Source organism: Mya arenaria, chromosome 15 (assembly GCF_026914265.1).
Source record: "Mya arenaria isolate MELC-2E11 chromosome 15, ASM2691426v1".
In the NCBI taxonomy this organism is placed as follows: domain Eukaryota; kingdom Metazoa; phylum Mollusca; class Bivalvia; order Myida; family Myidae; genus Mya; species Mya arenaria.
Window position 1 is genome coordinate 17,506,196 of NC_069136.1, and position 24,791 is coordinate 17,530,986.

Genomic DNA, 24,791 nt, shown 5'->3' on the forward strand with positions numbered 1-24,791 from the left:
CTATTCTTGTCTTGTTACGTGACATAACAGAAGTGGAAATCTGTATATTGTGAGCATACTGTGCAAACGCCGGGTTCAAAGTTAAGTTTAAAGTTATAGTTTCAATAATTATTGGATTCACGGTATTAAATTAGTCTTCCCTTTTATTTCGAAAGGCTTCAATAACTATAGAAACTGCATTTATTTGTGGTATTGATTAACAAATGTATGTGCTGTTCAGCTTTATACACAATTGAAACAAATTTTACTTCTGCGTACGTTTATAATTAGTTGATTGATATAATATAACATAAAATATCAATTGACTCTTATATTTACGAGGAGTTGACTATAACGAACAATGTTACGTTTTTTTCCAGAATAATTTGAAAATAAACGCCAGTGTAAAACCGCCTAAACTACAAAAAGTGCAATAAAATTGTCACATAAGGGGTGTGGCCGGGGGATCTGAGGGGGTGTTTATTTAGGGTGTTATAAGTTGGCTGACTTAACCATCGATTGTATGTAAAAACTATTTAAAGTATTGACATGTATGGAACCTTCTCGGATTTGTAATATGCAAATGCTAACAAGATTCACAATCGCCATAAGCCCACTGACCGGAGCCAAAGTCCAAACGTTTGGTTACTGCACCACAGACACTTGCATGGGTCAAGTCGACTAGCTTAGAATACGAAATAATATAATTGGACTGTTTATCATGTCACGGGACATGATATAGCAACTTTTATGATTCCACGACAATATTTCCAGATACTAGCACAGTCAAATATTATAAAAACAGACAAATAACTGTTGATGGTTTACATTTTTTCAGGGTACAGATCGACGTTACCCAGCAGCGGTCACGGACAGCTGTTAAAGTAATTAAGCCAGTACATCCAGGTGCATGTGCACGAACTGCACCAGCATTGGCGTTCATTTCATTACTGATCTTTGATAGTATTGGCTTCTTAAATGTTAACTTTGTTCAGTAAAACATATTATAACGAAAGTATTTTGCCTAATTATAAATCAACATCAATTTCCCGATATTTAAGGGGAGTTCACTGCGTTTGATATTGAATCTAGTTTTCTTTAACCGAAGATGGCAATTGCAAGTTTCATGAATTAAAATAATTATTGAATGCGGAAGTGGTGTGACGACGAATAATAATTAATTATTATTACATTTAACGCCTTTTTGTCATCTTCCAGATTTGTTAAATATGGTAAAAGCATTGAAGTTTTATTAGTTTTGAATATCCAATGTTTCAGCGTTACTTATATCCATGAACAATTAAAAAGAAAGGACATTGAAATTTGACAGTTTCACTCGCTGCGTTTGTCATCCACTTTTTGTTAACTTAATGATATTCAAACTTCAGTGTCACTACTGTCATAAGTATTGGAAATGGCGAGAGCATAAATGTGTAGAAATATTTGATCCATGTTTACCAGATGATCAATAACCTGCGAGTATTTAGGGTCCACCTAAATGGCCGTCAACAAGTTTTTTGACTATGGCAGACTAGTCCAAATAATTGTATGTTGACAGATTTTTTTTAGATTTTTGATATGGCAAATCCTTCACGTACATATTGTTAAGTATCAAAAGTGGGTAGTTTTACCGATCAGGATTCCGGGTTAAAGCATATAGCGTCTATAAAATATCATAAAAACAAGATATATTACCAGATAATGTTATTTTATATCAGTTTCATAGATAAAAATGTCATATCCTAAGAATAATTATGAGTTTGTAGTGTTTTTCTTGCGGTCAAAACATAGTGATACATACATGAAGGGCACCTGCAAGGCTTCAGGGTACAATTTTTTAAACAATCGGAACATTTCGGCCATGGCCGAGTTGTTATGATTGTATTTACGAGGTCTATCTCGAAGCTTGTCAGAGGTGGCCGAGTTATTATGATTGGTCAGAGTTGTTCCGCTTGGCATAATTGTTGTCTTTGACTTTCGTTTTATTGGAAAGGTAAATAATGTGTTTTAATCAACTTTTAATGCATTAAATGCTTGTTTTGTGCAAAATAACTTTTCACTTACATGGTAAAATATGAATATAAACCTTTATGATCAATTTAAACCATAAAATACTTAATACAATTTCAATATTTTTCAAAACACCCCCAGTTTTTGCACAAACCCGTTTAGACGTTAGGGATTGGAAGAATCCCGTATAACACGTCTATAATTTTAGACTAGGTTTCCGCCAGGCCTTTATGACGTGCCTTCCACTGGCAAGGCTAATAACCGACACATGTTAATTATGCCGACATGCTTTAATCCGCACAGCGACAATCCTTATCAAAACAATCTTCAGTTTTGACAATACACAGTTTTGCTGCGATTGCAACGGTTGCAACGGTTGACTGACAGCCAGAAGGCGTGTCAGGGCTATTACGGCATTTGTATCAGCCATTCAGGATCGACGACAGCATGAAGGCGTTTCGTTGAAGATCGACGGTGCAATAAACCAAACTCCTCCTATTCTTAATCAAAATGGCAATGTGTAAAAAACACCACTGTCATAATTGCGTCCATCATTCCTATAATCACCTATAAACGCAAAGTAAACAATAGGGTTTAGTTGATTTCGGTAACATAAATTATGTGTCGTTTTTAATATTTTGTTTATTGATCCCGAGTCCGTTTGTTAATTGTTCTTTTGTTTACCAATCATTTAATTGTTATTGAGAACCGTGTCGAACCGTAAATGACTGGGTATTAAGACGCACTTTTTTCCCTCAGTTTTCGATGTAAAAAAATGCCTGCATCTAATAACCAGTAACATGCTTTTGAACTTTTTTTCTGAGGTTGATTTCAGGCCCACAGAGTTTGTTTAGATTTATGTAGAAAGGGATGTTTCTCGCGTCATATCGATCAAGTATATTCGGGTTAAAACGGCAGTTGAAGATCGGGATACGGTATATTGTAAGACGTTTATAATTTAGAATTATTCAATGTTATTTTGAATATGACAATAATTAAACATGAATATAAAAAAGCAAAGTTGGGCACTGCCAAAATAATTTTGGCAGTTGTATGATAAGTTGTCAGTTGTATGATAAGGTGTGAAAAACTTGCACTGCCTAATTAGACCTGTTTAACATACCAATACTACAAACTATTGCGATAATGGTCTTGTTTTTTCGCACTTTGCCACATTCTTTATTCTTTTCTGTAGGTGTTGACGATTTGAGAACAAACCCGTACAATATAAGGTTTTTACAAAACTTAACTTTTCATTCTCGACAAGTTATCGTTTACGATATACTATTAGAAAGAAATCTTACAAATTGTCATTAATGGTACTTTTCAGTGCCATTTAGAAACAAATTGTCACACTCAGTACTTATCAGTGCCTATCCTAACATGAAACGAATAAAAATGAAACATATTTTGCATTATCATTGTATGGTTTTAAAGATAACCGTCGCCATTTTCATGATTTTTTTTTTTCATCACTTACAACAAACATATTGGCAGAAATTTTGACATATTATTTATGCGTCCTTTAACCCAAAACATAGATTACAAGTTTTTTCCTCTGATTTTTCACAGATTTTTTTGCCTGCGTCTAATACCCCCTATCGTCTTATACCCAGTCATTTACCGTATGTAATTGAACCGCGTTCCCGTCTTTAGTTTTGTGTAAAGTTATATTTTGTGTTGCTAAAAAACTTTGATTATTTTATCGTTCTTTTAATTTATTTAGAAAAAAGATAAATAAATCTGAAACTCATTACATTCCCTTTTAGTTATTATTTAGCCGACCCGGCTTTTAAATTATTAGCTGTCGCAGCTTTAAATACACCCACGAGCAGTCGCTTTGCTCTGGGCTCTTGTGTTCCAGCATGCAGTCAAAGGGTTTAACACATTTTGCTGTGACGTCAACGGTGTCAATATAAATGATATCCGCACTGTAAACGAAACATGAGTCGATCAATATGGTTTACGATCAATACAGTCAATATTGTATTGTTGGAATGCTTGAGAAATACCAATAATAAATGAAGAGAAACAATTCAACCTTTTCGCAAATATTTTTAATGTAATCGGACTTGAGTTTGTAAAATAATCATAGGACCATAACTGTAAACTTGTTTAAAATGCAGGAAATTGCACCATTTTGATTACGAAAATAAAAAAAGACGTCGGGAGGGTACACCCCTCCCAAACCCTTCCCTCCCGACATGCCTTATGAATTTCCTGGCGGAAACCCTGATTTTGCCATTATATTAGCTATTTTGGCCTGATTTTGTACTTATCCCAAAGTCAACTTATTTTCCAATTTACAAGGCAAAGGCAGTAAAAATAATTCCAAAAAAAATCACTGGTTTCTTCGTTTGTTATTACCATATTGTCTGAAACAAAAAAATTAGTTCAGAATTTTTTTCTAAATAAATTAAAAAAGATGAAATGCTATCTCATACTATATAACATGAATGAATTCTAGTTTTGTCTGTATTTGTTATTGCTGTAATATTGAATTGCTTTGCATGGTAGTGAAATTGTATCCAGGTACCCACCTTAACTTTGCCTGTCTGCATTTATGCACCAATCAATTGTAACCACGCTCCACAGGTCCGGGGAATAGCGGCGACTTTGACTTTCAGTCCAGCCAAGCCCAGGTAAAATCTTCGCCTTGGGGGGACAAACTGGTGGTAAAATCCCCGCTGAATGCCCCAGGGACCCTAGGTAAGGCCCATTCCCCGCTATTTTTGACGCGAAGACAAAACCACCCCATTCAATGCAGGGCCATCTGGAAGGTAAAGACACGGCCCATTTTCCCAGGTATCCCCCAGTATACTCCCGGAACGGGGGGTGGGGCTGTGGTTACAATTGACTGGTGCATTACATTACACACATGGATAGCAAGGCTCATGATTGATTTATTTAAGCTTGATTGTGCACGCTGATAGATTTCAACAGAAACCAGTTTTATGTCCATCAGAAAGTAACCACAAGATCCTCTGAAAGGTGGACAGGTCACACCTATACCCATTTTTTGGCTAAAAAATCCCACAAAAATATGAAGAGTGTTGGTGTTTATTCTGCAGTGCTTCTGCTAGCTGTCATCATTACTTTCTGCTTATTCATTAACATATACATGTATTTCTTTTTTCTGACACACAGATGCACTTTATGCTGCTGTTCAGCCGGCAGGGGAAACTGCGGCTACAGAAATGGTACGTAGCACACCAGGATAAGATGAAGAAGAAGATCGCGAGGGAACTTGTTACTCTTGTGCTTGGGAGGAAACCAAAAATGTGCAGCTTCCTGGAGTGGAAGGATCAGAAAGTTGTCTATAAAAGGTATGGTAGCGTTTTAGTCAAAGAGTAATGGAAGGGTGCTTGCACACTGTCCTTTTTGGGAATCAGTCTTCTGCTCTCATGGAGACCAGCATGGGCACCCTTCTGCCTTCATGGAATTAAATTTGTCAAACATGTCTTTTGTTTTGATGAAAACTAATGATATTACATGTTCATGCAAACTTAAAGTACTTAGCAGTTGCAACCTAAAATTACTTCAAATTCTTCATAGTCAAACACAATGTTCCCTTTTAACCTTAAGCACCTTGTCCCTTTTCTGGTATGGTGTCATGAAATTAGGTTTTAGACTTCACACACATGATCTATCAGATGAATATTTTGTGTACAGACCATGCATCACTAAGGATCTTTAAAAAGCTTGCCTTGAAGGGTCACCATGATGAGGTGGCATGTCACGCACAAGACCTAGGACAGAGCCATGCTTAGAGTGCAAAAATTATAATGATCCTTGTCTCAGCTGTAATTTGACCATTATTTAGAGGATTTTCAAAAAACTTGCCCTGAATGTTCACCAGTGCACACTATACACGGGTCTTTACCTCAAGTGTCAAGGTCATGCTTAGATGTCTTGTATATGTTTAAAGACTATTCGATTGGAAATTTCTATTTAACATAAAGGGAAAAAACACATTAGTTTTGGTGAATTTAACGAATAATGGCAATATAAAATAACTAGAAAAAATCTGCAACATACAATGATTAACTCCTTGCTTATTTCAGATACGCCAGTCTATATTTCTGCTGCGCAATAGATCCAGAAGACAATGAACTGCTTACGCTCGAGGTTATACACAGATACGTAGAACTTCTAGACAAATACTTTGGCAGTGTAAGTCCTGTTTGTTGTTACATTGAAGTGTACGAATAGATATGGGGTGAAATACTGGTAACCCCAAATTTGTATATACATATATAGACAAAGTCCTTTGACATGTGACTTTCAAGTAACAATGTCATTGTTTAGGTTACATGTGCACAAGTTTGTATGTACCATTTAGATTTTATAAAGAAACAAACTGAATCCGATTTTTATATACTTGATTTTTTGTCCTTGGCATTATCAAGTGGTTAACATATTTCTGTAACTTATGATTTCTTGTAAATGGACAAATGATGCGGTTTCAGTACTGCCAGTTCAAGATTTTTCAAAATTTGATGGCCTAGATATGAGGCCATGTTGCTTTTTTTTAAGTAATAGTTTTTTCTCACACCTACCAATAGCAGCTCAGGGGTTATTGGGGGTGGAGGTAAAGGGAGAGGGAGGGGATTGGTGTAAAATTAATATACAGTTGAAACCCGTTGGACCGATATCCTAGGGACCGACCAAAATACTCAAAGCCTGTAGAATATTGAGTCAAGTGGGAATGCTAACAAAGGGTAAAATACGCCAATGGGTTTCGACTGTAAAGAAGTATAATTTCTCATGTTGCAGGTATGTGAGCTAGATATAATCTTCAACTTTGAGAAGGCCTATTTCATGTTGGATGAGCTGTTGCTAGGAGGCGAGGTGCAGGAGACTAGCAAGAAGAATGTACTCAAGGCAATTGCGGCTCAGGATCTACTACAAGAGGTAATGTGGGGATGGCAGATGTGGTGCTGTTTGATTGGCATGTCAAATTTTGGGGGCTGCTGGGCATATATCTAAGAAAGGAAAATGTTGGGATGGCCATTGTGGAGATACCTAAATGTAACAACTGTCTGCTCAAGGGGGTAGCAGCTCAAGATCTACTTCAAGGGTTATTGTTGGGGGTGGCAGATTGTTGTGCCATGCCTGGATGGGCAAGTCTAGTTTTGGGCGCTGGTCATGTGCAAATTGTCTAAGTAAGGCAACCTGAGATCTCATACTTAAACATTTTAGCTGTTTGATAAGGCTAAATCCCTTGATTTTGAAAAAAAATACCATCAAATTTTTTGGAATTGAGTTGTTATTGATATTTTAACATTTCATTGAAAAATGTTTCTTGAGTCAAAAGTCCAGGACTCCTTTTATGCTTGGAATGTTAATTTTGCATTAAAACTTCGTCAGGAGGTAATGGGGTGTGTGTGTTTACATATTGTGTAATTGAAATATATTCTGTATATATTTTTTATAATGTAAAGCCAATATGTGTAATGAGTAATGATTAGTATGCAGATGTGCCACTTTGCTTTATGCATCAAGATTTTATATAAAATTGGAATGAAAATGCATAACTTTTTTTCTGCCTTGAATGTGTTATTTTGCTGATCGAAGTCTCTATACCCTTAATATATATGTTGTGTTTTATTAATCTAGAGGTGAACAAATTCATTATTGGTTAAAAAAATGGTGTTAAGTATTGTATTACAGTAATTAACATTTATATTTTGAGGTCTTATTTCATTAAAATCCCTGCTTTTTAGGGACTGGGCCCCACCACTCCGGCTTAGGAAGAGCACATTTTGAATGTCCCTCTTTTGTTTTTGTATGCAAACATTCCAATGAATATGCATAATTGATTGACCTGAATTTCTTAACACTCACACAATTAAACACTGTCTTTGACTCGGACAACACTGTTATGTTTGAAAAAAGACTCAATCATGTAAATATCATCGTTAAAAGTGAAATTCCCTGTAATTTAACACTTTTTAATTACCTTTTTGCAAGATTTCACGCACAAACACTATTGCATAAGGTATACACATATCGTAATACACAAATTTTATAGAGAAAAAAAAGGCTATTAAAATTCATCTGGCACATTACTACAATGATCACATTTGAGGTTGTAGCATGATATGCTGTAATAGTATGCAACTCAGATCCAGCCAGCATTTGAGAGCTTGTCAAGGGGAAATACTTGGGCCTCTTTCTTGCTTATCAATCATTTTGTGACACATGCCTTTTAAATGTTATTTGTGGTACAAAACAGGCCAGGTCTTCTGGACAGATGCAGGCTTGCTTGATTCCAATATGTATCATTAATTTTATGAAGTCCAAAAGCTTAAAATCAATACACGCCCAAAAAGCGAGCGTTTTATGCGTTATATCCTTGCTAATACAATGTATCTCTTATTCTTTTGAGAAATGCATGTGTTACAATTAACACATATTGATTGCTTTCAAGTTTCAATCGTACACTGCAAGGCTGTTTATATTTCATTATCACACGGCATTGCTTTTTTGAATTTATTACAGCCATTTTGTTTTTTCTTAAATAACACTTGCATAATATAATTTAACATTGATCTCATTTTATCCTACTGATTAAGTGTAAAACATTTTAACGAAAAGTGAATAAAGTCTTCATCTTGACGGTGATTGTGTCATGTTATCCAAAGAATCTTTAACTTTTGTAGCCAATTAATGCAACATTCTATAAAACTTGTGACGGACAAATTACTAAACTTGCCAAAATTCACTTTAGAACTTTACTGAGTTGTTTCATAAAGTTTGTACAAAATGGCGACTTGTGTAAGATCCTATGTTAAAAGGCTCAGGGCCTGAAAAATATTGTACATGTCTTGTCTTGGATTGAGTATAAGTACTGGATCATTTTAATATTAGTATTGGCATATCACTCCATACTGTTATTATTAATTTAATAGCTGAAGACATCTACACCATCTTAATCCTTCAGAGCATCCTTATCCTTTATGTCAACTTCTCTCGTTTCAACTCCGTGACATGTCTTACATGATTATACTTAATATTTGAGCATTCTGTATCTTAAAGGGGCTGGACACCAGATAATACAATTGCAAGGAAAGAAAGAAAACTGTCAAAAGCTTAGATAATGTTGACATTGTTGCGTACAAGACATTGAATCCTACGGATATATCACATCGCTTCTGACAAATGCTTCTTTCACAGTTTTTGGGCATTAATCCAATTCAAAATTTACATGGGTTGTCTACTGAAGTAAATCCCAGTAAGTTTAGAAATAGTGTCGGATATTTATCTGTACTCATATAAACAGATATGATTTAAACTGGGAAACTATTATGTTTTTTTTAAAACAGGGAAACACAGATGAGACAGCAGCATGATTGTTTCTTTCTTTATTTGAACCATGTAAAGTGAAGTAATATCAGCTTCCTACTAGCTTGCATGGATAATTTTAGGCTTGTTTTAAGGGAAATACTGTATTCGCCACTTTTTGGATTACCTGGTGATTAGCCCCTTTAAGTGTCGGCTAGTTTTGGCATGTGTGCATGAATGCATGCATTTTATTAGTGGCCCTTTTCAAACCAGTAAACTACAGGTATTTAAAATTGGAAAAAATGGTACTCTAAGGCAGTTACCTTTTTCAGGATAACTATTTAGGTTTTTTTACCAATATATGTCAGATTTATCATACATGTGTATGTAAATGCATAACACTATGACAGAATAATGATGGGTGCTTTATTTACTGAAATGGAAAAAGAATAATTTAAAAGAAAATCCAATTAATTCATATCAAATTTCTTCAAGGAAATGTGGATTAAAATGATAGCATATGAGATGCACTTAGTGCCTAAAACTCAATCTATATCTTGGGATGTATATTTCATCATAGTGGCGGAATGTGTACCAGACTTGTGAAGAACAGTTTTTAAAACAGAAACTATAGAGAAAACTTTATCAAATTATCATGTGACTGACACAAAAAAAGTTTTTTATCTAATCACTTTTTACTTCAATGTATGGTCAATTTCTGAGCAACTTACCATTAATGTGAAGTTTTTAAGTAAATCACGCTTTTGCCTAATTTCATTGAGATTTGTGTTGAAGTTAAGGACATGTGTCTGTTTTGCAAATAAACATTTCTTGCTGCAAGCAATCTATAAAATCATGTTACACTTTAAAACAATATGGAAATTAAATGTTTTTACAAGGCTAATGGACAGTGTGGTGAAACAGTTTCCATTTAAGTGGTTTTACAAAATTGAAAAGTGTTCTAACCACACAATGGCGAAAAAGTCATGTAAATTGATATCGTATAAGTGTTTCCTTATTCCATTGAGAATAATGAATTATCATTATTGTTTGTTTCTATTTACTAAACAAACGTCCCTGTTCTTCAGGAAATATTCAATCATGATGATTAATAGGGAAGAAATATCAGTTTTCATTGAGCATGAATGTAAAAGTTTTTCACTTAAATGGACTCGCTCATGTTTTTGGACCCAATTTTTTTTTCATGGTAATGCATCTGAAAACGCTTATATTTTAATGACTTTACTCTTTTATACTCAAAATCCAGAAATAAATTAAAGTTAAGTATAAAAAACAAACCTGGTTTTAGTGGGAAGCAAACCCATGCTAGTACAGAACAGAAGAAAGTTAAAAATTGACAATAAAACCGCTCACCCACAAGGACTCTTGCATAAGCTTAGTGATTATTTAAGCCTTTTATTGAAAAGCTTTACTAATGATTTTCAAAATCATGGACTTTTGGGCATATAACAACATTTGATGAAGGTTTCCAGCTGTTCGTTTCTTAGTTTAACACTCCTAATGATATGCCACACTTTATTTCGTTATCGACAAAAAAGTGCATTTTACAAAACATGAGCGAGTCCCATAAAAGTTGATATATCATCAAATCTCTCTTATATTTTTTTGTATTTAAAGGAAGAGGCACTAGACAGCACTCTCTCTGAATATGGGCTTACCTAGCAACGGTTGTCATAGAAACGCATCTTAGGGGCTGACTGGATTTGAGTTGCATTTAGTGGGTACACATTTTGTTACTTTCTGTCTTCTCTGTCTGTGTGACCTACTTGTAACCTCTGCTGGTATTGACATATTAATGGGTGTGGTTGTCTCGAGTATAGCTTTATTTGTTGTTGTAATCATTTATTTAAAGGATAATTGTTTGTTTCGGTGTAAGATTGCTATATATTACATTGAGTAACACCAAAATATATATTTCACTCATGGCATAGCCACCACAAGTGAAATATTTACTGTTGATGTTGACAAGGTGAAATAAATTGCCATCCTACACTATGACAAACAGTTTTACTGTTTATTATATGCATAAAGCGTGCCAAATTGTATGCGGGTGTAACATCTTTTTGGAAATGACATCATTGAACTAAGACTAAAATTTCCAAATATCAAATTGATATTTTCACTGTTTGAAACAGTGGAATACATGTATTATTTATATCTCTTATAAACCGCTGGAAAGCATATAATAAATATCATTATACAAGTTATTTACACATAATACACTAAGTCTTGTTGTAAATAAAATGCACCTATGTACATTTACTAATAATTCACTTGTGGTTGTCTGTGAAAAATCCCCTTATATGGATTTTCACAAATGTATGATATTTGCTTCATTATTTAAGTGCCCAATATACAGGCACACCACTTGTAATGGGTATATACAGCTTAAATGTATTTCATTTAGCATGCGTAATAGTTGTTTGGGACGTTTCTCACTCATGGACTACGTAATACTCTGTACTATGACTGTTTGAACTACCATATCATAGAACTAGATAACATTATCTGTTTGTGCTATTTCCTGATTGATTTTTAAGATGTTTTACTGTTGTCGGAAGATCGGTATTTCTGTCTGTTTGTCGGAAGATCAGTAGATCAAAGCTTTTCTGAGTGATAACTAGACAATGCCTGGACCCTTGGTCCTCAAAATTGACTTGGAGGTTGGGCATGACCAGTTGATGAACACTATTTGTCTTTTTAGGTCATCAGATCAAAGGTCACAGTGACCTTGAATGTGAAAAGCTTGTCTGAGTAAGAACTTGACATTGCATGGACTTATGTTCCGCATACATGACATATAGGTTGGGTGTTACCAGCAAAATTGACCGCCATTTATTTTGAAGTCATCAGGTCAAATCTGCTGGCATTACCGTCCATGCATATTTTATTTAATTGTCCAAATATTCCTTACGACTTGGCACTCGCTGGGGCATAATGCTTGTTAAATTATTGAATAAAAAGAAGGACTTACTAGACTGTCGCCGTGGTGGAACGAAGATCTGTCATTTAAAGCAGGTGCAAGTAAGGGGCACAGCTGGGGGTGCGTTTCATCTCCCAAGAATGAAAATGTTTAATAGTGGTTTTGGGGTCCTCTCCCAAGAACATTGTCACTAATTTTACTAAAGAATGGTGCTTTCCAGTGTATTTTATAAAAACAGAATTATCCGTTGCTCTCATTTAAGATAGTGTGGAAAAAAGTGTTAGCATCAAAACAGCCCCATTGTTACAAAACTTATATTTTAATAAGTGACTAAGTTTGAAGGTTTTGTTTTCAGTATGATATGTTTGACCGTCAGATATATGACGGGTTGTAATGCTGACCAGGTGACAAATACAAACACAAACAGAACTGATTAACTTATGTTGCACGTTGTTAACAATTTAAAACTGCATATCCTCATTCCCAGAGTCTTACTTCAGATTTTCCAGAACTTATTGATAGTTTTACCAGAACTTATTGATGTTTGAATTTCAGAACTTATTGTTGTATGAAATTTCTGTTTCTAATTTGCATGATAGTATTTATGCTCACCTCATATTTACATGTATCAAACAGATGATCCAAGCCATATAATCCAGTGGGCTGTTTCAATAATGGAATTAAGTCAGCTTCAATCATTTTAAAACATCACAAAACTGTATAAATGTCACTCTTTTTTGAATGGCAATTTTAGATAAAGCTCACTTGACACAAATATGTAGTAAAATAATGAAATAATGGCAGTAAGATAATTTCAATTTTAGACTTAAATTGACTTAATCGATATTTATTGAAATGGCCTCCATGCATGGTGTAAATGCTCGACTTGAATACAGATACAATTAGCATGGCTTAGATAAATCCTACATGTAGAAGCATTAACTTTGTGTTAAGATATGATGAGGCTTATATGTTTGCTTTTGTTTTTTCATGAGCTCGGAATTCTAAGGGAATGTCGTTAGAATTGTTTCTTTTCTTACAAAAGTTGGCTCATTTCAATAATGCATTAGACCCTTGCTTATTTGTTCTCTAATGCTTACCATACACTCTTTAGAAGCATAATCATATTAGCACATGTTAGTTATTCAAGTTTAAGATATTGAACACGAGTTATTGGAATGTTATTGTCAAGTTATTGGAATGTTATTGTGAATGTTATCGTCGAGTTATTGGAATGTTATTGTCGTTAGGAAAATGATAAGAAATAAAACGATAGAGTCAAGGAGCGAACGCCATAGCACGTCTGTATATCTAGTCAAACAAAGGGCATACCACTTGGCACTAAATATTAATGGCAGATTTAAAAGGGACTAGACACCAGATGATACACTGCCAAAGAAATTGTCAAAAATTTACATACAATTTTATGGTTGTGTACAACGCATTGAATCTAAATTACTGATGTATCATATCGCTTACGACACATGTACCTTGTTTGCGTATTTTTCGATTCGAAAATTTACTGGGTAATTTACCACGTAAATTCAATTAAGTTTTAAATTAGCTTTGGCATATGTATCTGTACTCATCACGTGACTATGACATGCTAAATATACACTAATTTTACTGGGAAATCCATTGTGCGCTTTTTTAAATGGTTAAACTCAGTTGAGACAGTGACAATATGTTATGTTAATCATGTAAAATGATGTATAATCGGCCTCATTCTAGCTCGTATTGACAATTGTAGTCTTGTTTCGAGGAAATACTGCATTTTCCGATTTTGGAACCATATGGTGTCTAGCTCCTTTCAAACCCTTGTTTGCATGTGCGTAATTTCTCCGGCAACATGAACTACTATTATGTAGCGTTCCACTAATGTGCAGAACAATACCAGGTAAGTTAACTAGTAAGTATCTCTAGTGATTTTTAAAGTTAAAGTTTATGCACAACTCCGACGCAGATGACTCCGAGGTTTTGACAATTTGTCTGTGTTTTTCTTAACTAATCAGAAGAGCCAAAAGAGTAAAAAATATATATGCTTAATCGGGAAACAAAGGGGATAACTCTTCGGAAAACTTTTGTCAATTTTATGTACGAAAGGGAATCGAAACAAAATGCCCATTTTTCATATAGTGTCATAAAGTTGTCCTGTGAAATGGATATTTAGTCTACAGACTATCTAAAATCATGGTTGTATACTTATAGAAAGATATAAAATACTACTGTTCAGATTTTGTTTTTTCACCATTTGTTAGATATTCGGGGTCATACACATGCTGTTTTTGCTAATAATTTCAGTAATAATAGTAGCAATACAAATTTGATGTGTTTCTGATTGGGACGCACTGAATAGCTATTTTCACTGCCTGCTCAGTTTAGCTTTTCAATTTTGAAAAAAAGCTTACAAATCTGGTTACTCATGGTATTATATTGTCTGTAAATATTATATTGTCCAAATATCCTTATTCACAGGAAACTTATATAATATATTGTTTTACGATTTGGCAATACAGTGGACGAAAGTTTTTCGCTCGGGAAACACAAAGGAGATTAACCTTGTTTCCCATTTAGGCAATTTCCGTGGCATATGACGATATTCCTTATGTGTCAAACTCTTTAAGAAAAATAATTGGGTTTGATTTAAGACTTGTTTTGTCAATGGAAGTAAATGTATTCCCATCAAAGCCTTGATTGATAGCATTGAATCTTGTTCTTTTGGAGGAGATTTGATCTATTATTCAATGTTCTACCTGTAACTGAAAATTGAGACATATAGTTCTGTTCAAGTTAGGTTGCTGCTAATGATTCTAAAAGTAGCGGTGATGCTGTGGAACCCTGGTTGGTACCCATATAACAGTTTCTGTAATAATTCAATATTTAAATTGTCAAATAAATGTATTATCAGGAAAAAAACAATACCATTAGTTGGCTTTGTATTAGTAAGAAAGTTTTCAGCTTTAGCTCAATATTAGGTCAAAACAGAAAACAAAATCAAAATAAAGGCAGATAACAAATGAAATATTTAAACATTGTTTTCTCAAATTTTGTGACCCTGCATGCTTTTTATTATCAAAGTTAATATTGTCTGTCTTAATTTTATATTAAGCCAATTATGCTCTGTACAATTTATGTTGATTAGAATTCAAGAGAGCAATTTCACATTCAATAATAAACGCATGTTTCCCTTTGGCAATGCGAACTATTTAGGAAATACCTAACAAACAACCCTACCCCCATAGTTATCTTCTAAAATTTAAATGAGTTGCAGCGTTTAATTAGAAAATACGTTTTGGGGGAAAACGATTCGTCTAGAAAGTCCAAGATAAAGGCAAGCCAATTCCTAATGCTTCTATTAAAATGGATATTAATTGTAGGATTATTGGGAATTTCTTTATTTATTACACTAAAACAGAAATTACAACTTTCTGATCTAATATGATTATTTGATATATTGTATGAACCTTGAATAATGTTTGCAAAACAAATTGGTTATCATTTTTGAATGTCTGGCATGTTTAACCACTCACTATCTGTATAGCACCCAGCAGATTGCCCTGGAAAAAATATCCAGTATCCATTTAGGAGAGAAAGTTATAGTCTGTATACATTTCAAAGCGTTATTTTAGGAAATTTCGCATGATTCCATTGTGTTATTTTGGAGGGAAAGTTATACTGTATACATTTCAAATAGTCAGAGGAATATATATATACTGTATCCAAATTGTGATTTAATTTAGGAGGGATACATATTGTGATGAAACATATGATGAAATTAAGTAGGGTATACTGTATCCATATCGAAGTGAATTTTAGGAGATTAAACTGTTTCCATAGCGGAAGAAAAATAATGCTATCAACCTATAATTTAGAAGCCAAATGTAATACTTACATATTAAATATGTGATAGTTAGAATAATTTAGCAGCTTTTTTCATATAAAAATGTAATTAAGGAGCCATGTATCTAAAAGTTATGTATATAATAGGTCCTTATTAGATGTAATTAAGGAGAGAATTAAAAAAAGTAATTTAGGAGCCAGATGTAATAGTTAGGATTCTACTAACCTGGTGCTGTGGTTGACGCGGGTGTCTGGTGTGTATTGCAGGAGGAGACTCCCCAGGGATTCTTCGAGGACCACGGGCTCGGTTGACACGCATGACTGAAGCTACATTTCCCACCCACTTACTAACACACGCTGCCTGCCTGTCTGGCCTGTGCTGTATATGAAGAATTATGATTGTGTATATTTAATTTATGAATTTACATTAAGTGTGTTATGGCTGTATATATTGATTTGTTAATTTACTTTAATCAGGAGTAAACCTTCAAAAACAATGCCACTTATTCTTTTAATGACTCGTTAATGCTTAAACTAAATACTATCCTTTAGTAATATAAACATTAAGTTTGACTGTTGATAGCGCAAGCATATTTATGACCATTCTTGGTTTGTTTTGTACATTCCAACTGAGCAGGCTATATTGATATGGAAGAGTATATCTTACATACAGTTGTTGTGATCATGTAGTCATGTTGACTTGTTTTTGTCAATGTATCTAGTTAATAAGTGAACAAGGTGACATACTCACTTTGACATGTCATCTTATTCAATATTAAACAAGTCAAAATGAACACTATCGACATCATCTGTATTATACATACGATATTCTCTTCCATAATATTTATAATATTTGTATAATTATTATTTTCCATATAGTCATTGCAATGCATGCATGTAATAAAGCATTGGGTGGAAATCATGTTTTTGTTTCTTTTATACATTGTGTATTACACGGTAGAGGATTACTAATACAAACCTTTTATACCATATGCATATTTAGAGTTACAGAATGAAAGTATACTTGAGATTAAGAAGCTGACTGAGCTCAATCATACTATTCGTAAATTAATTAATACGATGAGGCCTACCAGTGAAACCAGCTGATCAATACACCACCTAGACCGCAGGGCCTATCTGATTTGCCAGTTGTTATCTGCCATAACCTCCAACAATCTGCACTGAACTGCCCCAATAGCTCAGTGGTAGAGTTTTCCCTTTGTGTGCAGAAGGTCACAGGTTCAGACCATGGCCGCGTCAGACTGAAAGATGTTAAAAAAATTGCACCAGAAGCTTCCTTATCTAGCGTTCCGTTTCGCATTAAAATTGTAGTACTGGGAAAATGGTGTACTTAGTACTTACTGGTTAAAACCAGGAAAGTTGAATCCCGCGTATCGGTGCTTCACACCGTGCACGTTAAAGGATCATAAGGTCTGGGAGTTACAGTTACTTCTGTCACATGTCAACAGTAGTGCAATACTATAGGCGTATTCTAATAAACTGACTAAATCAACGGCATAAATTGCAAAATGTTTCTTCATTACTGAGAAAAAGTTCTGAAAAATAGTTTTAAGGAAAGAGGAAAAACTGATGTTCGTGTAATGTTGCTTTATTTATGCTATTTTGGTGTTTGTCTGATACCAAAGTGATTTTTAAGTAGAATAATTGCATCTTGTATCAATCGTTTAATGTAGTAATTCATTATGTGGGCATGTTTGTTAGTCTTAAAATAGGAAATAATATTACTGGTACATGGAATAAATTATTTGAGTGTTTGATACTTACGGTATTTTATATTTGATTTATATTTTGAAATATGTTTCTTTGAATTTATATGCTTAAAGTGTTAAACATCATTTGCTTTTAAGTTAGCTCAGACATATATTTCGGGTTAAAGGACAACTCAGTTAACCATAATTAAAATTAAAATTGTTTGAAAATCAGACTGAATGTCACAAAGAGTAAACATAAATCAGAATGCTTCATCTATGCATATGACACAAATCAATGTATAGAAAACGTATTTTTGATTGTGTCTAGGCTCATATATAATCTATATGTTGCTTGCTGGAAAAGTTTTGCACTTCATAATATTAAAACATTGAAACATTAAAGCAATTCAAAGAAACATAATATAAACAATCTTTCAAATCGCATAGAACAAGTCATTCCTAATTGAGAAAAGAAGAAGAAAAACAGCGAAAACCATTTAATATTAGCTCAAGAAGTGCTCAACGTGAGCTAATGTGATCGCCCTGTGTCCGTCGTGGTCGTCCGTTGTCGTCTGTCATCAACAAATTTACTGTTAACACTCTAAAGGTCACAATTTGGGCACAATCTTAATGAAACTTGGTCAGAATGTTACCCTCAATAAAATCTTGGACGAGTTCGATATTGGGTCATGTTAAAAACTAGGTCACCAGGTCAAACTAAAGGAAAAGCTTGTTAACACTATAGAGGTCACATTTATGACTGTATCTTCAGGAAACTTGGTCAGAATGTTAATATTAATAATCTCTAGGTTAAGTTCGAATCTGGGTCATGTGTGGTCAGAAACTAGGTCACCAGGTCAAATTGAAGGAAAAGCTTGTTAACATTCTAGAGGTCACATTTATGACTGTATCTTCATTAAAGTTGGTCAGAATGTTTATATTAATATTTTTAAGTCAAGTTTAAATCTGGGTCATGTGCGGTCAAAAACTAGGTCACCAGGTCAAATCATAGGAAAAGCTTGTTAGCACTCTAGACGTCACATTTATGACTGTATGTTTATAAAACTTGGTCAGAATGTTTATATTGATTAGCTCTAAGTCAAGTTTTAATCCGGGTCATGTGTGGTCAAAAACTAGGTCATTAGGTCAAATCATAGGAAAAGCTTGTTAGCACTCTAGAGGTCACATTTATGACTGTATGTTTATGAAACTTAGTCAGAATGAATATATATTGATTAGCTCTAGGCCAAGTTCGAATCTTGGTCATGTGCGGTCAAAAACTAGGTCACCAGGTTTAATTTAAGGAAAAGCTTGTTAACAATCAAATGGTCACATTTAGAAATGTCTCTTCATGAAAGTTGGTCAGAATGTTTATATTAATAATCTCTAAGTCAAGTTTAAATCTGGGTCATGTGCGGTCAAAAACTAGGTCACCAGGTCAAATCATACGATAAGCTTGTTAGCACTCTAGAGGTCACATTTATGACTGTATGTTCATGAAACTAAGTCAAAATGTTTATATTGATTAGCTCTAGGCCAAGTTCGAATCTGGGTCATGTGCGGTTAAAAACTAGGTCACCATGTCAATTAATAGGAAAAGCATGTTAACACTAAGAGGCCTCATTTATGACCATATGTTCATGGAACTTGATCAGAATGTTATTCTTGATGATCTTTAGGTAGAGTTTGAAACGGGGTAATCAGAGGTCAAAACCAGACCAATAGGTCAGATCATAGAACAACTTTGTAAACACTGTAGAGGTTACATTCTCTCTTTGATCACCATGAAACTATGTCAGAATGTTTGTGTTTATGAAGTCTATGTCAAGTAACCTGAGTTCAAAAACTAGGTCACGAAGTCAATTAATAGAAAATATTGTTAAAACACTGTTGAGGCCATATTTTCTTCTTTATCGATATGACACCTGGTCAGAATGTACTTATTACAGCAAGGTAAGGTTTGCAACTGGGTCATCCGTGATATTAAAAAAATCATCCGTGATTTAAAAAAATCCCTGGTCACTAGAAAGGATCTAAGTAATATAATTTTTAATTCCAGCAGGTATAAATGTTTTGATTCCATACCTCATGATGATGGAATTGGATCAGGTGAGCCTCCAGGGCCCTCTTGTTCATTTTTTTTTCTATTGAATTTCGAAAAGCAGTTTAATAAGAGTTTTGTATCCCTAATTTTAAGCTTTTACCTAGAGACTGCCTATCTTGACTGTAGCAGATTTCCGATGTTATTATTAGCAATAAAATCATTGATTTTAATATGTTCAAATCAAATTATTTTTGCATGAAAATAAAATATTGCAATTTTTCAAAATTAATAAAAATGAACTTGTTTAACGTTATACTCATTTTTATCCCCCGCCTTTGAAATAGGGAGGGGGATATTGAAATGGCGTTGTCCGTCCGTCCGTCCGTCACCTGCGTTTTCTCAGTAACTAGCCGGTAGAATTTCATGAAACTTAAAATAAATATGAACCACTATACTGGAATGATGCCTGTTCATTTTATTTGGATTGGTCAATTGTACTTGGAGTGATTGCCCTTGATTTTTTGAAAAACTCTCATTTACAGCCATTTCTCAGTAACTAGTTGGTAGAAATTCTTGAAATAAATATGAACCAACATACTGCGATGATGCCTGTTTATTTATATTTTGGATTGTGTAATTTCTATATGAATTATTTGCCCTTGATTTATTAAAAGATCCATGTTTGCAGCCTTTTCTATGCAACTAGCTGGTAGAATTTCATGACACTTAATAATTAATAAGAACCAACATACTGTGATGATGTCTGTCTATTTCTTTTGGATTAGTCAATTTTCCTTAGAGTTATTGCCCTTGATTTATTAAAAAATCATTGTTTGCAGTCGTTTCTCAGTAACTAGCTGCTAGAATTTAATGAAAGTTGAATGTTATATGAACCAACATCCTGCAATGAACTTCTTCGGTGAATTTCTATGGCTACATTTTTATCTCAACTATTGAGTACTATTTTGCAATGATTGATGTTTCCCAGTAAGCAGTTTCGGAAAAGACAGTTTTATTTAATCATCCCTCTGATTTATTTCGTTAAAATTTTTTATCATAAAGTAGTCCCGGTCGATATTTTATAATTTGGCTCGGAAAGGGATAAACCAATGTGCTTATCTTATTCTTTCTGAGATTTTTTTTAACCTTCAAGCACAAACAAGCCATCAAGCACAAACAAGCCATCGTTGGATATATTTTCACTGAAAATGCTTGTATTTTTTATTATTACCATGTACCATGCTATTTAATCTGATTGTCAAGTAGAACTTCTGTATATTCTTACTGTCTGCTTTTGCGTACTTGTTTAAGTGCCCTTACTGATGGGTTACGTGACTTGGTAGGCGTCGCCTTATCGCTATCGACGTGTTGTTAATTCCCGAGTCTTACATTTATACTGCGGTGAAATTATCTAGCAGCATGTTTAAACCCTTTGCACCTCACTTTGTGTTTTTATAAATTTGTTATTTTGTAAATTATGTATGACAGATTTACAACTGCATTGATATGGAGTGCTTTAACAGTTAATGGCCATCCTTGTAATTCTGATTCTACAAGCTTACACGTGTAAATCCGCACGTATCATATTAGAGTGATACTTCAATGTTTTGTGGTTTCTTCCCCTTTCGGTTTTGCATAAGTATACAATTGTTTATTTCCTTGTCGAGTGTACATTTCGGACTTCAGTGAATTTCATTGTTTTTCAAAACTTGTTCTCGGTTTGGAAATGCCTTAAATACATCACAAGCCTTTCCTTGTAACGAAGGAATAAAAAGTGTAAGAAATGCACTTAGTCTAACACATTAGGCTGTGTTGTATGGTAATGCACAGTTTGGAAGTAATTAACCTTAAACCTGTCTGTCCCAGTATCTTGAAACAACGTGCTTCCTAAAACACCACAAAAAAAGAAACAAACATTACAAACAAGCATTAGACAATACGCAACGAACGATAAACATTTATTCAACAGGTTGTCTATAAACATAACACTGTTGACTGGATAATATGGGTATGATCATGACAATATGTAGAAATGTTTATGTCAAGCTCCCTGAAAACTTATTTTATTGAGGTGTTGAAATGACACGTATAAAGCTGTTGATGCATTGCAACCATTCATTCAATAATACTTTTATGCATATTATAAAGTGGAAATACCTATGTACAAACATGTATATATATAAATCAACGTTTAAATTGTTTATTTGATCAATTCAAGATTAAAATAAACTTCAATTGCCGGCCAACTGGGGGCACAGGCTCTTATGTACCACTGGATTTAACATAAACATGCAATTCAGTGGCAATTGTCAATGGGCTACTTTGAAACGGTTTGGTAGAAGGCTTGACTGCTAAGTGATGATACTGGCACAGATACGAACATGTCAGCTGCGAAGTTCATTCGTTCCCCGAAAACCTCCGGGATAGTGTATATAAGATATTTCTCGGGAACCATTTGCTGAACTATGCGACGTTTAATAAGCTTGATTTGAGGTCAGCGACTTTTAAATAAATGTCCTATATGTTCTATAAACAATTGACCAATTTGTACGCGGGATAACAATACTTTCTAGTGCTTCACCTTCCACCATCATATATGGGGAGACAATTTCACATGTGTAGTTAACATTAAAAAGAACGTTAAATAAAAGTAAATATTCTTATTAGAAAAATAAAGTTGGTTGGATGTAACCACTGTTTATTCTACAAAGTGACAACATCCGGTGTAAGAGTACAAGTAATGCGGTGAAAATGTCAACAAGAAAGTAGATCAAGTATATCCTGCATGTTCAGCCTGTTTTAAACTCACAAACAATTCAGCTTCAAAACTATAAAGATGGAAAGTAGCCAATGGTCGGAGACGGTATAACCATGCTTTGATTCACTGTCACGTGCTAATTAAAAGAAAAAGGCATATAACAGTGAGTAGGCACTTTCGAATTGGTGTAATTTGCCCTTGGTAGTCTTTCACTGAATAGTGGCCCTTTAGTTTTTCATAAAATACCTTATAGTACCACAACTTTTCTGTCTTCTCCGAGCAATCAATAGCTGAATTAATTGGACACAAGTGTATGTGTAGCTTCAAATCGAAGACACAAGCTGTACGTCAGCAAAGTTTAGTTAGATGATCACACAGGAGGGTTTTATCCTTGGAATAATTTAAAGTGATAATAACATGGTATTATTTTGTGAGACGTTCAGTGTCTGAAATAAACATCAAGGTCAATGTTTCTAAAAAAACTGGACCCGAAAATACTCAATAATACAATTGCAACTCAAGTCATTTCTTAATCTTAAACTGAGCTTACTTTTCCACGTAAAAGCATGACATGGTTCAACATAATTAATGTTTAAACTCGTTTTGAGAAGGAATTCTCAATGCGAATATGTGTTGATTAAAAGAGTTGAGACTTAGGTTTAGAACTTGCTTTTTTGAAATTCATTTTTTTGTGTGATATTCTGAAACGGTTAAAACTTATAGTTACTTACCCTGCCAAAGCCAATACCCACAGCTTCAATAATACTAAAAATTAGTCCATTGGTCATACGCATCTGGCTTTGTTGTTTTAAACAAAATCGGCGCTTGCTTAGTATCTGTGTAAAGCTTTTAGTTAACACTACTTAAATAAAACAACAACACTTGACAAGTCAACATAGTAACGTATTAACGCTTGGTTCTCTATATGAAATATATCAGTATATTTGACTTCAATTCAATACATGTATGTGCATGTTATGTCCGCCGCTGAAATGAAAAATGTCTTCTAATTGTTTTGTTAGCCGTCAACAATTTATGTCAATTTTTTGCCTAGAACTAATGATGATCAATTATACGATACTAGCATCACGGTGCCTTTCATTCTGAACCTCACCCATTTGTTTTCAGGAGAGCGAGGAGCCAAAGGGTCTCCTGGAGGAGTTGGGATTTACTGTTGGTAGCTAGCCGAGCATCAGGAACGTATAACACCTTGGTGGTAAAAGAAGTACTGATTCCAGGAGGTGGATATTCTCAAGGAAAACAATTTTCATTACGAAATACTCATTCCATGGCGTGGATATTCTCAACAACAACGAAGTTAATACGGACATTTGTGACAAGTCCGGCGTGATTTGATGCTTGAAATGTTAATCAATTAAAATAATATAACATTTACATGTATAAAGTATGTGTTCTTGACATTAAAGCAATGTGATTTGACACTTTTGTTCATAGTCTACATTATTTTATCGCGCAATAAGTGTTTGTGCGACTGTTATTTATTTTATGTAAATGAGTGTGAATACGATACCGTTCAACAGAATGTCAAAACCATGATTTGTTTGTTCACGTATAATTTTATATGCATTTTATGCATTCTCAATAAAGGATTATTTTCATACAATATTCACTTGCTTGTCTCTTCTGCCTACCGTTTAACAAGACGTTAACGTGAAACTTACTGGTGTTGAGTAAAGTAAACCCATTAATTAAATATAATTTATCATGATTTAATAGTTCGTCTTCGCAATTGATTTCCGTCACGCTCTTAATTACCTTCTTTTGAATTGATTGAACTCTACGGCTTAATGCTGTTTGCAAATGAACTTGGCATTTCAAGTTTTAAGAGCATTGAATGATCGTCGCTTTACTCCGGCAAAATACACCAAATGATGAACTTGACATTTCAAGTGTTAAGAGCATCGCATGATCGTCGCTTTTACTCCGCCAAAATACACCAGATGATGAACTTGGCATTTCAAGTGTTAAGAGCTTTGAATGATCGTTGCTTTACTCCGCCAAAATACACCAAATGGATTCCGAATCAAGGGCAACATCTATCTTTAGACTGTAAATCGGCTTCACATGCTATTGTCTTCTATATCAACGTGGAACATACTAACAAGGGGTGGGTTCATTCACCAGTAAAGGATACATGCACAGTTTGCATTGGCTTCTTTTCAACCGGCCAATCAAATCGAAGCCTTCAAGTGCCGA

General features: G+C 34.2%; 1 protein-coding gene across 3 annotated transcripts; it reads left to right on the forward strand.

Annotated features, from left to right (window-relative positions):
* Nucleotides 1-1,091: 1,091 nt before the first annotated feature.
* LOC128219631 (AP-1 complex subunit sigma-2-like) lies at nucleotides 1,092-24,198 on the forward strand. Of its 3 annotated transcripts, XR_008258605.1 has the most exons (6): nucleotides 1,092-1,211; nucleotides 5,137-5,315; nucleotides 6,054-6,162; nucleotides 6,766-6,903; nucleotides 10,915-11,014; nucleotides 16,328-16,991. XR_008258605.1 is itself a non-coding variant. In XM_052927520.1 (5 exons), the coding sequence occupies exons 1-5, from the start codon at nucleotides 1,209-1,211 to the stop codon at nucleotides 23,757-23,759; spliced, it is 486 nt and encodes a 161-aa protein (XP_052783480.1). In that variant the 5' UTR covers nucleotides 1,092-1,208; the 3' UTR covers nucleotides 23,760-24,198. The 3 variants fall into 3 exon arrangements, 2 of the variants coding, with proteins under 2 accessions (XP_052783480.1, XP_052783482.1); XM_052927520.1 differs by lacking the exons at nucleotides 10,915-11,014; nucleotides 16,328-16,991 and adding an exon at nucleotides 23,703-24,198; XM_052927522.1 differs by lacking the exon at nucleotides 10,915-11,014 and having other exon boundaries at nucleotides 16,328-16,988.
* The last annotated feature ends 593 nt before the right edge of the window (nucleotides 24,199-24,791 follow it).

Coding starts and splice junctions, on each gene's coding strand:
- LOC128219631 (XM_052927520.1), top strand. Junction 6,163..6,765: donor TAGACAAATACTTTGGCAGT/GTAAGTCCTGTT, acceptor CTCATGTTGCAG/GTATGTGAGCTAGATATAAT. Junction 6,904..23,702: donor CTCAGGATCTACTACAAGAG/GTAATGTGGGGA, acceptor ATTTGTTTTCAG/GAGAGCGAGGAGCCAAAGGG.